The sequence below is a fragment of the Siphateles boraxobius genome, unplaced genomic scaffold (assembly GCF_051911475.1).
Source record: "Siphateles boraxobius isolate OS27281-9 unplaced genomic scaffold, OSU_SipBor_1 111, whole genome shotgun sequence".
NCBI lineage: Eukaryota > Metazoa > Chordata > Actinopteri > Cypriniformes > Leuciscidae > Siphateles > Siphateles boraxobius.
Window position 1 is genome coordinate 269,682 of NW_027508713.1, and position 13,659 is coordinate 283,340.

The following is a 13,659-nucleotide window of genomic DNA, read 5'->3' on the forward strand; positions in this document are numbered from 1 at the left end:
TTATTACCCCCCTAGTATGGTAGGTTTAGGATTAGTTGTGGGGGAGGGGTTAGGATTAGGGGTGGGGTTAGGATTAGGCAATCAGATACTGATTTCAACGAGGGGGGTAATAATTTGGCAGGGAGTCGAAATTCGGCACAACACCGGCCCTGCTCCGCGATATGGGAAAAACACAATCCGAAAAAGGGTACCTTTGGATAGATGAGCCAGATGACGTTGATGACGTCTGTCCAAAGAGACGATCCAAATCGCCACTCTCTGCCGCCGAAGAACCAAGATCCGCGAACAGGCATCTTAATTCAAGTAGATAGGCTGAAGAGAAACTTCCTAAAGAGCAATCCAAATGACAGTTCAGGGTTGTCATCCAACCAACAGGTTCCTTCGATGCAAAGAGCAGTCTTTTCAGTTGTACCTGAAAACTGCCTCGCCTCCCCCGTTTTCTGTATCGTCTTTTACTTTTATGAAGACCACAGTCCGGCACGCAGCACAATTACGGAGGTACCCGACGCAAAGGTAAAGAAACAAAATATTTCTGTCTTCCGATCTTTTCCAGATGCAAAGACCCATAACAATTTATCCAATGCCAATCAGAAAGTCACGATCATAGACATTTGATAGAGCCGTTGTTGTAACAGATGAACACATGAACTGGGCATACACAGGACGTACCAACATTGAGTAGGCGACGGCGTGCCCAGCACACAGGCGCAATCTTCCTCAGCACAGTCTAGCACTACGGAATAACTGAAATAAGTGAAGAAATACTCTGTATCTACTCAATAAAATTGTGGCAAGAGATTACAAGCAATATTATTAATTAAATTTAACAAATTGAGTAAGAATTAATCAAATTAATTCCTTAAAAGTCAACCATTTAAAATGAGTACAATTAAAACAAAAATATCTGAATAACAGACAGACGTTAAAGATGAATTAAGAACTCTTTTTTTATTGTTAATAAGCAGAATCACCGAACGAAAGAGAAACACAAGAACTACAACTGACTTCAGTCACCGCCTTAGATTAAATCAAATGAAAGGACATGAAATCTCTCTTATTACTAACCAGACTAACTTTATTTTTTTTACATTTAGCAGACGCTCTTATCCAAAGCGACTTATATTGCACCTCAAGGTACACATTTACATTCTTCTCTATGCTTTCCCTGGGAATCAAACCCATGACCTTGGCATTGCATGCGCCAACGCTCTACTGTTTGAGCTACAGGAAAGCATTATTTCTGTCATCTGTCTACAGTTTGAGAATTAACAGAAGTTTAGAGGTTAATGGTTTTGTCAGGGGTCTATGATGGAGGACTCAAATGCAGAACGAGTGTTAACAGGTTTTATTGACAAACAGTAGACTGAAGACAGGATGTGTTGGGAGAGGTGAACAGTCCAAACAATAGGCAGGGATGAGACACAATGACAGCCGTAGTAACTAGCCGAGCAGCACTTGTAACTAGCAAGAGAACTGGAAGCTGGAGAGTAGAAATGGCAGAGCAGAATGAGACCTCAGAATACTAGCAGTAGCCAGACAGGAAGTTGTAAGTACTCCAGCAAGGCACTCAGGGATCTCAGGCTCAGCACCAGGCTACCTCCAAAGCCAAGAGTGTAAACAGTCAGGGACACTCTGCTAGCAGGACTGGAACTAGAGACACAGAAGACAAGACAGACAGGACCGATGGCAGAACTAAAGAACAAAATACTTCTACAAATAAAACACTGTAGACTTTAGTCACAAGAAACAAACTATGTAGCAAAGAAGTACAACATCTAACGAACTGGCAACACATGAGGGAAAGAGCACACACATAAAGGGAGTTAACAAGAGTAACAGGTGAGAACACTTAGACAAGGAACAGGTGAACACACTCACGTAAACGAGGACTGAAAACAAGGGAGCAGAGAATATGAGGAACAGGTGACAACACTCAGACAAACGAGGACTCAACTAGACAAGAGGGCGTGGTACAAGGGAAACAAGGAGGCAGGAACAGAGGAGCACATGGCCAACACAAACACAACCATATGTTCAAGCACAACACAAACATAGAGACATGAAACAAAGACAACACAGACAAAGCTGCCAGAGCAAGACCCTGACAGTACCCCCCATCTAATGGACGCCTCCAGGCATCCAAAACAGGCATAGAAGTCCAAGGAGGCAACAACTGGGGAGGCGGGTGGGGCTTAAACATAGAAGTCCCAAACTGACCAGGAAACACAGAGGGAGGGATAGGGCGGGTGGGAACAGAACCAGGTAAAAAGTTCAAGGCTGACAAAGGAGGTGCCGGCTTAGGGGAACCATAACCAGGAAACGCAGAGGGTGAGACGGGAGGAATGGGAACTTGATAGGAGGTACTCTTGGACACAGGAACTGGCCTAACTGGTCTGGACTTCCAACTGGGCTTGACAGACTTGGGGGCAAAGACATGACTAGCAGGATTGGTGAAGGTCTTGGAATCAGGTACAGGGACTGACTCGTGAGCGCCCTCCTGGGCTGCGATGGCTTGCTCTGGGACTGACTCGTGAGCGCCCTCCTGGGCTGCGCTGGCTTGCTCTGGGACTGACTCGTGAGCGCCCTCCTGGGCTGCGCTGGCGTGCACAGGGACTGCGCTCTCTGGAGCAACGCTCACAGCAGCGGGCTCGGGGACCGCCTTCACAGCAGCGGGCTCGGGGACCGCCTTCACAGCAGCGGGCTCGGGGACCGCCTTCACAGCAGCGGGGCTCGGGGACCGCCTTCACAGCAGCGGGGCTCGGGGACCGCCTTCACAGCAGCGGGCTCGGGGACCGCCTTCACAGCAGCGGGCTCGGGGACCGCCTTCACAGCAGCGGGCTCGGGGACCGCCTTCACAGCAGCGGGCTCGCATTCTGCAGTCTTGACAGAAATGTCTAGGGACTTGACAAGACTTGTAAGACATTGAGAGAAGGCCTCTGTGGCAATGACAACAGGCAGCTTGGGAATGACCTCTGTGAACATGACAGGACTTGGAGAAATTGTCTCTGAGGGAATGACATTACTAGTCAATGGCTTAGAAAATGGTTCTACTGGAATTGATACCTCAGGAACCACTGGACCTGGAGCTTGAGAATGGAGAATTGTAGACTGTTCTGCACAGGCCTCTCTCTTCTTCCTCCTTCGACGGGCTGATACTGTGTGCTGGACAGCCTCTGAAGTATCTACAGCTAACTCAGCCAAACCAGGCAGATAGCAGTGACCGTTGACTCAGCAGTGACTGAAACAGACCTAGCAGACTCTGAAGTAACAGGAACACTCTGGGTAGTTACTGGGAAAACAGAGGTTAAGTCAGCAGACTCAGAGGTGGCTGGAACTGCCTTAATTGTCTGAGAGATGACAGCGGTTGACTTGACTGGGTCCTGCATAACAGAAAATGACGTGACTGGGACTGACCTGGATGCCTGAGAGATGATGGTGATTGGTTTGACGGACTCTGGGGTAGCTGTGGTGGACTGAACTGTCCTATTCCGTCTGAATCTTAGTTTCTTAGTGGAAGCCAGAGGAGGATCGTAAATGTGACGAGACAGGCGAGGAAGGGCAGGGTGGTTGTTGAAAGCAGATTCTGGTGGACTTGGCGGCATTCCCCACTTACTTCGCTTACCAAGGTACCTAGAGAAACCCCAGAAATCCAGAATCCTGAGAGAATCCATCTCCCATGCAGGCAGGGGTTCATCCAAGCAGGAGTTAAAGATGTCCTTGAGAGCAGCGTCATTATAATCTAGCCCAACAGACATGGTCCAAAAGAATTGGGCAAAACCCCCCACCTCAAAACCATCCTGGCGAAGAGCAGTGGGACCACGATGACGAGCCATTCTCTCCTGGATGTTAGCAGGTGGCAGGATCTTGATGCTCATTCTGCTGAGTCCTGATTTGGGCCAGTTCGTTCTGTCAGGGGTCTATGATGGAGGACTCAAATGCAGAACGAGTGTTAACAGGTTTTATTGACAAACAGTAGACTGAAGACAGGATGTGTTGGGAGAGGTGAACAGTCCAAACAATAGGCAGGGATGAGACACAATGACAGCCGAAGTAACTAGCCGAGCAGCACTTGTAACTAGCAAGAGAACTGGAAGCTGGAGAGTAGAAATGGCAGAGCAGAATGAGACCTCAGAATACTAGCAGTAGCCAGACAGGAAGTTGTAAGTACTCCAGCAAGGCACTCAGGGATCTCAGGCTCAGCACCAGGCTACCTCCAAAGCCAAGAGTGTACACAGTCAGGGACACTCTGCTAGCAGGACTGGAACTAGAGACACAGAAGACAAGACAGACAGGACTGATGGCAGAACTAAAGAACAACATACTTCTACAAATAAAACACTGTAGACTTTAGTCACAAGAAACAAACTATGTAGCAAAGAAGTACAACATCTAACAAACTGGCAACACATGAGGGAAAGAGCACACACATAAAGGGAGTTAACAAGAGTAACAGGTGAGAACACTTAGACAAGGAACAGGTGAACACACTCACGTAAACGAGGACTGAAAACAAGGGAGCAGAGAATATGAGGAACAGGTGACAACACTCAGACAAACGAGGACTCAACTAGACAAGAGGGCGTGGTACAGGGAAACAAGGAGGCAGGAACAGAGTAGCACATGGCCAACACAAACACAACCATATGTTCAAGCACAACACAAACATAGAGACATGAAACAAAGACAACACAGACAAAGCTGCCAGAGCAAGACCCTGACAGGTTTATTGAAAATATTTGTTTTTATAAATATTAATTTATTTTTAAAATATTTTTATAGTTGACTCAGGCGTTTTTTGTCAGTTTGTGTTTTTTTGTCAGTGTTTGCCAAAGCATGTAAATTGTTGCAAAGAAAACCATAAACAAAGGCGATCAGATGATAAAGTTTTAAACACTGTAAAGATAAATAATTGCTTATTCTTTTTACTGATCAAAACTTACTTGATATTGATAGATTTTCACCAATATCATTTTGTTGGCTCAGATCAGACATTCTATTTTATTATTTTTAAATACAGTATAGAATTTTTTTTAAAAACAAACTGCACAACCAAATGAAATACTGATCACCATAATGGTAACCAAACATTTCCATAAAAACAACATCAATATCTAAACCTCTGTTCATTCTCAAAAAAGAACTGTAGAAAAATGAAAGAAATACATTTAGCCTGGTTAGTAATAAGAGAGATGTAATGTATTTTCTGTTGATTTCATCTAAGGCTGTGGCTGAAGTCAGTTGTAGTTCTTGTGTTTCTCTTTCTTTCTGTGATTCTGCTTGTTATGATCAGGTGTCTTCAATGTTGGCAAAAAATAAAGAGTTCTTAATTCATCTTTGTCGCCTGTCTGTTATTCAGATTTTTTTTTTATTTATTGTTGTGAATTTTATTAATTTTAAATAGTTAACTTTTTTTAGGAATTAATTTGATTAATTATTACTCAATTCTAATTTGTTAAATTTAATTAATACTATTGCTTGTAATCTGTTGCCACAATTTTATTGACTAGGTATAGCGTATTAATTTTTACAGATGAAAGAACCGCCCCTGTTGTGTAGTATGATTACTGAACATTTCAAAACCTCAGTATACAGTATGTAAAATATATTTATTTATTTTCAATGACAGATTCATGTTGTAATGTGTCAAAGAGAATGGTGATGAATATCGGAGAAAGTGCAACCTTCAGCTGTGAATATTCACAGAATTATATTAATAATTCCAAGATCATATTCAAAGAAGGAAAAGACTCTATTGAAGAGATGATACACACATACACATCGAGTAAGATAGGAAGGTTCAGTGGTTGTGATTACAGAGACAAAAAACTCATGACTGTGAGAATTTCTGCTGTAACTCCAGATGATGGAGGAGTTTATTTATGTGGAGTTTGGATCTACAGACACTCGTACAGTTACTCCATTATTAATACTGTTCATCTGCACATCATGGGTGAGTAGAATAAACTGCTAGTATGAGTTTACTAGATGGAATTGATAGTGTTTGCTTTCCTAGATAAGAGTTTATATTCGATAAAGACACTGATTCAGTCAGATATTTGTGATTGACAGCTAAAGTGGGCGTGTCTAGAGCGACTGGCCAATCAGGAGGTCGTATGATGATCAAGTGTGAACATCCTCAATACAAAACCAAGCCAAAATACATCTGTAAAGAATCAGATGGATGTTCAGAGAGGAAGAATCCAGGAGTTCAGGATGAATGGATGGAGAATGGAGATGTTTCTTTATATGACGACACCAGAGCAGGAGTCTTGATGGTGTTTTTTAGAGAGCTGAAAGCTGCAGATGCAGGGACATACAGATGTGGAGTGAATGTGTCTCACTATACTGAGAGCTTCACTGAACTTCAGCTGGACGTCAGAGACGGTGAGGAACTGGTGCACTTCAATTATTTGAAGTGTTTCCTTTTGATTCAATCAAAGCCAAAATCTCTCTATATTTCATTAATGTACATCTCTTGGTTCCCCTTTAATTAATAAAATAAATTGTCAGTAAAATGTATTTACTTATGTGTGAAGGTTAATTAACACTAATATGTTTATGTGTTTTATTTTCAGATTTCTCCATGATCACCATTATTTGTGTGTGTGTGAGTCTGCTGGTGATTGGTGGATTCACTCTGACTGTGTGTAAATTAAGACACAAGAGAAGAGGTTTGATCATTTATTATCTGTTGAGACAAATTAATAATTAGTTATTAAAGTTTCTCTGTTCTGCTTCAATGAGCAGCTGTAAAATCTCAATGAGTTTCTGTCTCAGATGCTGCTGTTCATCTCCAGTTTGATATAGTTTGTCTTTCTCTTACTGATCGATTCATTTTCTTTTGTTAAATAGGAAGAACCTCAACATCAAACAAGAGAAAGAAAAATATAATGGTGATTCATGTAATGTGTGTGTGTGTGTGTGTGTGTGTGTGTGTGTGTGTTTGTTCATGGTATATTGTGTAAATGTTTTCTCCTTTTAAATATACCTTTTCTATCTATTTTTCATGTTCAGTCATCATGTTCAGACAGCAGACGTGATTCTCTCACAGATCCTGGATCAGTTCAAATTAACAGTAATGATGAACTACCCAAAATCCTCTCTGATGGGCTCCTGTACGCGTCTGTCAGTTTCCAGAAGCATGAAGAGTCTCTCAGTGAAGCTTCAGTCACTGTCAGTAAGAACGAGATTTACTCTGATTACGCCACGGTCAGTCGCCGCATGAGACTCAACTAACTCACTTATAACAGATCACAGATCAGCACACATTACACCAGACCAGTATTTGTTTATGTTTACAGTTAGTTGATAAAAAAATCTCTTTATAATCCATAAATTAGTGTTAAAGGGTTAGTTCACCCAAAAATGTAAATTCTGTCAGTAATTACTCACCCTCATGTTGTTCCAACCCCGTAAGTTTCGGGGCCGGGAAGTTTTATTAACATAGAAGCCTATGGAGGAGTAAGACATCTCTCAGATTTCATCAAAAATATCTTAATTTGTGTTCCGAAGATAAACGAAAGTCTTACGGGGTTGGAACAACATGAGGGTGATTAAATACTGAATTTTCATTTTTGGGTGAACTATCCCTTTAAAGATGTTTTCAGGGTCGTTCAGTACAGTCTGTTGAATCATGAGACACTTTAAAGTTTCTGTTGCTCATGTTTCTTCTTTCACATGTTTAAAATAGCAGTTTCATCAGAGGTTTATTGGTGTGTGTAAAGAGTTTGTCATCAGTTTATCTGAGGGTGTGAATAAAACAGGAAATACAACACCCAAGTGACACTTCTATAAAACACTGTAAAGTTTCCACTCCAAATGCAGAGACATTTAAAATGCAGCTTTTAGACATGAAACCTCTTTAATAGCAGCTCTTAAACAGACACAAGTTTAAAACACCTTTATGAGACGCATTAAACATGACAGTTTCCTCTTTCTCATCTCTCTGAATATTGATTCTTATCATTGACCTGCATTAGATTTGTACAGTAGTTACAGAAAGATCATGAGAAAGATCATTTTTAATAAGTTCATTATTTTAACACATTGAACACTTCTCAGAAATGCCTTATGCATTAACTTGCTGATCAATACTTTTGCTGATGTAGTTTTTAGTTCATTCTTTTTCTGTTTTTAGTTGATCTTTTTCTGATGTTACAACTGCTTAAACCATTACTGTAGAATCATATTTTAAGTCACTGAACAATAAAAAAATTGCTATAATTTATTGTTTATTGTCCAAATGTAGTCAGTCTTTTTCATCGATTAAAACAGCATTAACATATAGGGTGACTTAATTTAGTTTTCATTCTGATGAAATCAGTGTTTCCAGATTCCAGAGAAACATCCAGAAATTATCGTATTATTATCATAAAAGACAGTGAGAAAAGTTTATACTTTTAGTTTATAACGTCTGAGTCTGGAATCTGAATAATTCATTATGCATTTTACTTTCACTCTCAGGACTGATTGAAATATTTACATATAAACTGATCAATATCCATTTATAAATGCATTGCCATTATTGTGATATTCAAAGACTTGAAAATGATTTTTTATATGAGCTTAAGTTTTTGTCAGAAAGTTTCTCATGAACTTTGAAGGTGTTTGTGTGTTTGTGTGATGAACAATGACGGGTTTTTCCCGTCCAGCTCAAAGCCACAGAAAACATGTGAAGGTTCAGGGTCTCGGTTCAGTTTAATTAAACACACTTACTCAGGAAACCCACAGAGAGACACATGAGACTGAACAGAGAGACTGAAGATGAACAGTAGAAAATAAAGACTAACAGCAGATAGTTTAGTAAGTCATCTTTAACATTTACTGAGTTATGATTTGAGAAGAAGACTGTAAAAAGTTTATGATCCACAAATGATTTATGTGTGATTTGACAATTTTTCTATTTTAAAAACAGATCAATCTAAATGAAAACAATAAGTCCACAAGTCAATGATACAGTGTGTCTGTGTTTTAAATGTAATACATTTGTATTGTTTAAGTTAGGAATTTCAGGTTAATAAAACAAGCAACATCTTGAGGTTTACTATTATAGTATTTTTACTTTTAGTCTTTACTAGGTTAAAGACACTTGCTTGTAAGTGTTTCAGTGCTTTGTGTTTGCAGGGTTGTTTTATTACTGTGGTCAGTGTGATAAACATCATGAGATGTTCTTCAGCTTGTGGTTTATTTTGCTCTATTTACTGTATATTCCTTTGGTCAAACCAAAACCCTTCAGCCTCCTGCAGGTGTGATAAAAACAGGAAATGTTTTTAGCCCTTATTGACACAAAATAAAGATGCTTTGAATTTGTGTAATATATGAAAAATAAATATTGTTATATCTCAGCTCTTCCAGGTTATCTGAAATAATGTGCAACTGTTTCCCATCACCTCTTTATCCCTGTGTCTCTTTCTATATAACCCTGTTCTGTTGTTTGTCTTGTCTCGTGGTTCACAGCATTACTGAGTGTATTCCCCTGTTTTATATTTTCCTGGTTTTTGAATTCTGACTGTGTCCTGGATTCTCGTTCACGTCTCGCTCTCTGGATTTTTTTGTTTGGACTGATTTCTGTTCTCTGACCTTCATCCTGCTTAGTGGACCGCGACTTTGGATTGTGTTATAAACTGCACTTGGATCTTCTCTCATTGTCACTCAGTGCCATCACTTCTACACCGAATCATAACACTATTTAAGCTAATAAGTTGCATATTTGTCAAATGTTAAAAGTCAAACTTCTCAAACTCATTTGCTCTCACTTGTTTTACATCGGTGTTGGCCTCTATTCCGCGATTATAAAACAGCTTCATTATCGTACGCGGGGGATGAAGTGATGAGTATTATTCACATCTGCGTCTGACTCTGTTACTGACTCTAACTCTGAGAATATCAGCCACAGTTGCACATAAAACCTTCAGTTCTTATTTATATTGTAAATTTTCAAATCGTCTCGGTTACGTATGTAACCCTAGTTCCCTGATAGGGAACGAGACGCTGCGTCAAACGCTGCGGGAACGCCCCTGCGTTGTGCGTCATGAAGCACGTATGGAATCAGCCCAATGGAGAGATGAAACGTCATAGGCGGGTGACGTCATCGACCAGGAAACTATAAAGCACCCCAAAAACACAAGCGCATTAGCTTCTGATAGGCTTGAAGGAAGCGCTAACGGGAGTGCCGGGAGTATGGCGGAGCGACGCAGCGTCTCGTTCCCTATCAGGGAACTAGGGTTACATACGTAACCGAGACGTTCCCTTTCAAGGGAACTTCGAGCTGCGTCAAACGCTGCGGGAACGCGAATACCCACGTCGCCATAGGACCAAATGACCGTCATGTGAGACTAGCGCACAGAGGACGAGAGCACCTGTGCCCCAGGGGTAGAGCTTAAGTCTAGGTCATAGAACTTAATAAAAGTATGCGGTGAAGACCATCCAGCCGCATCACAAACATCACTCAGGGAAACCCCCGACAAAAGAGCTTTAGAAGCAGCCATACTCCTGGTAGAGTGAGCTCGGACAACCAAAGGTGAAGGCTGGCCAGCCGACTCATAAGCAAGTGAGATAGCCTCAACCACCCACTTGCTCATTCTCTGTTTAGACGCCGGACACCCTTTCCTGGGTGGCCCGAAACATACAAAAAGTTGTTCTGATTTCCTCCACAGGGCAGCTCTGTGGACATAAGCGTCTAATGCCCTAACAGGGCAGAGTGAATTAAGTTTCTCCTGGTCCGATGACATAAATGGAGGAGGACAGAAAGCCTGCAGAACCGTAGGTCTAACAATATTAGTAGGAACCTTAGGAACGTAACCTGGTCTAGGATGCAGAAAAGCTTTAACCATGCCAGGTGCAAATTCCAGGCACGAGGGTGAAACCGACAGAGCCTGCAAATCTCCGATTCTTTTTAGTGAAGAGATAGCAAGCAAAAAGATAGTCTTAAAAGTGAGAAACTTCTCGGGAACTTCTTCGATAGGTTCAAAAGGAGCTAGGGAAAGACCTTCTAATACAATGGCCAGATCCCAAGTCGGCACCCTCGTACGAACTGCTGGCCTCAGCCTCAAAGTGCCACGGAGGAAACGAGTTATAAGCGGGTGTCTCCCAAGAGAAACTCCACTGAAAGGGACGTGGTAAGCAGCTAGTGCCGCCACATACACCTTTAGTGTGGAGGGGGATAACCCTGTGGAGAAGCGCTCCTGCAGGAATTCCAGCACTGCACCCACTGGGCAGTTAACTGGGTCCTGCAGGTGTTCTCCACACCAAGAAGTGAAAAGTTTCCACTTCAAGGCATAAAGCTTCCTCGTGGATGGAGCTCTGGAGTTAAGAATGGTCTCAACAACCTCGGTTGAGAGACCGGAGTCTATGAGCTGGGCCCCCTCAGAGGCCAAGCCCACAGTTTCCACAATTCTGGGTGGGGGTGAAGTATCGTGCCCCCCGCCTGGGAGAGTAGATCCCTCCTGACCGGGAGCTCCAAAGGAGAACCGTCCAGGAGAGAAATCAGGTCCGCAAACCATACTCGGGCCGGCCAGAACGGGGCTACTAGTAGTAGACTGACCCCGTCCCGGCGGACCCTCTCCAGAACTCCTGGTAACAGAGCAATCGGGGGAAAGGCGTACAGACGTGACCTCGGCCACGGCTGCACCATAGCATCCAACCCCAGGGGGGCTGGAAGAGTGATGGAGAACCACCGATGACAATGAGTGGTCTCCTTGGAAGCGAATAGGTCCACCTCGGCGCGACCGAAACTCAACCAAAGGAGCTCCACCACCTCGGGGTGGAGTCTCCATTCCCCTGGCCTCGGCCCCTGCCTCGACAGGGAGTCTGCTACCACATTCAAATACCCAGGGAGATACATTGCTCTCAGAGATAGTAGCTTCCCTTGGGACCACAGGAGGATCTGACGGGCCAACTTGTAAAGCCGGCGAGACCGCAGGCCCCCCTGATGATTTATATAAGAGACCACCGACGTGTTGTCTGATTGAACTAACACATGATGGCCTCTCAGGTCTGTTAGGAAGTGTTTCAGAGCCTGAAACACAGCCAACATCTCTAGACAATTTATGTGCCACGAATGATGATGATCCTGCCACAGACCTTGGGCTGGGCGACCACTCATGACCGCCCCCCACCCTGTGAGGGAAGCATCCGTCGTTAGCGTTATGCGACGACAAAGAGCCCCCAGCACAGGACCTTTGGATAGGAACCAAGTTTCTCTCCACATGACCAGAGCACGAAGGCAGCGCCGCGTGACTTTGAACGTGCGGAGCGGATTTCCCCTCGGGGAGAATCCCTTGGTCCTGAGCCACCACTGTAGCGGTCTCATGTACAACAGGCCGCAAGGTATAACGTTGGACGCTGCTGCCATCAGACCCAACAGTCTCTGAAACTGCTTGACAGTGAGTAGCTGGCCTAGCTTCACTTGTTTCACAGCTGAGAGAATCGAAGCGATGCGGGTCGGAGAGAGTCGCGCCCGCATCGATACCGAATCCCAAACGACACCCAGAAAAGTGGTCTTCTGGGAAGGAGATAATACACTCTTCTTTGCGTTCAGCCTCAACCCCAACTTTCTGATATGAGCGAGGACGACATCTCGATGCCGAACCGCCATCTGCTCGGTCTGAGCTAAAATCAACCAATCGTCGATGTAATTGAGAATACGAATGCCCTGAAGCCTCAGAGGCACTAGTGCTGCATCCATGCATTTCGTGAAAGTGCGGGGAGATAAAGCTAGGCCAAACGGAAGAACCCTGTACTGGTACGCCTCGCCCCCGAAGGCGAACCTCAGGAACTTCCTGTGTTGTGGAAGGATGGACACATGGAAGTATGCGTCCTTCAGATCTATCGTGACAAACCAGTCCACGGACCTGATTTGAGACACGATCTGCTTGATAGTGAGCATCTTGAATTTTAGCTTCCCTACCGAGCGATTCAATATGCGCAGGTCTAAAATTGGACGCAACCCCCCATCCTTCTTTGGAACGATGAAATATCGGCTGTAATAACCTGACTCCAAACTGGGAGGAGGAACCCGTTCTATAGCCTCTTTTTGAAGGAGCGTTTTCACCTCTTGTTCCAATACCAGAGCCTGCTCGGGGCCCACCACTGTGTGCAGAACCCCTCTGAATTTTGGTGGACGACACCTGAACTGGATAGCATAACCCTTTTCTACTGTCTGCAGGACCCAATGAGATATTTTTGGAAGGCTTTTCCACTCTGCCAGAAATTCTACTAAGGGTACCAGCCTCTCGAGACTGGCCTCTGGTGTAACTTGAGCAGCAGACGCAGCGCCCTGTAACGGCGCACCGGCAGGGAACAACTGGTCTGACCGCTCTGAGACCCTCCTCAGAGGGAGCGAGCGTCCCTCGGGAAAGCGCTCGCTGGGATCGTCTGTGCCCCGGCATAAAGGCGGGGTTGGCAGAACGAGCCCCTGAGGGCACCGAGGAGGAATGGGCACCGTAAAAAGAGGTGAACACCTTTCCGCCTCGGTGGGGACCACCCTCAGCATCCTGAACGGCTTGGCGTCAGGACTTCTTCTTAGCCGAAGCCTTCTTAGCCAATATAACTGTCCTCAGATCAGTTCTACTGGGAGAAGGCTTCGGCTGAGAGTGTCGCGGCTGAGCCCACTGTCCAGCAGGGGGAGCACGAGACGCGACACTCTGCCTCTGCTGCGCT

At 43.9% G+C, this 13,659-nt stretch overlaps 1 protein-coding gene and 1 long non-coding RNA gene across 4 annotated transcripts in view; both read left to right on the forward strand.

The window, feature by feature from the left end:
• LOC143705652 (polymeric immunoglobulin receptor) overlaps positions 1-13,659 on the forward strand; it is a 232,995-nt gene that overhangs the window by 176,289 nt on the left and 43,047 nt on the right. For 2 of the 3 annotated variants that reach the window (XM_077197509.1, XM_077197512.1), the window contains exon 2: positions 6,070-6,384. In XM_077197509.1, coding sequence (XP_077053624.1) covers positions 6,070-6,384 — 315 coding nt within the window. Of the gene's footprint in view, positions 1-5,810; positions 5,951-6,069; positions 6,385-13,659 lie in introns of those variants that run through there. The other variant, XM_077197510.1, reaches the window with a different exon arrangement.
• Positions 6,575-7,292, forward strand: LOC143706652 (uncharacterized). Its single transcript, XR_013193008.1, has 3 exons — positions 6,575-6,671; positions 6,853-6,893; positions 7,015-7,292. It is a non-coding gene; the product is annotated as an uncharacterized LOC143706652 (long non-coding RNA).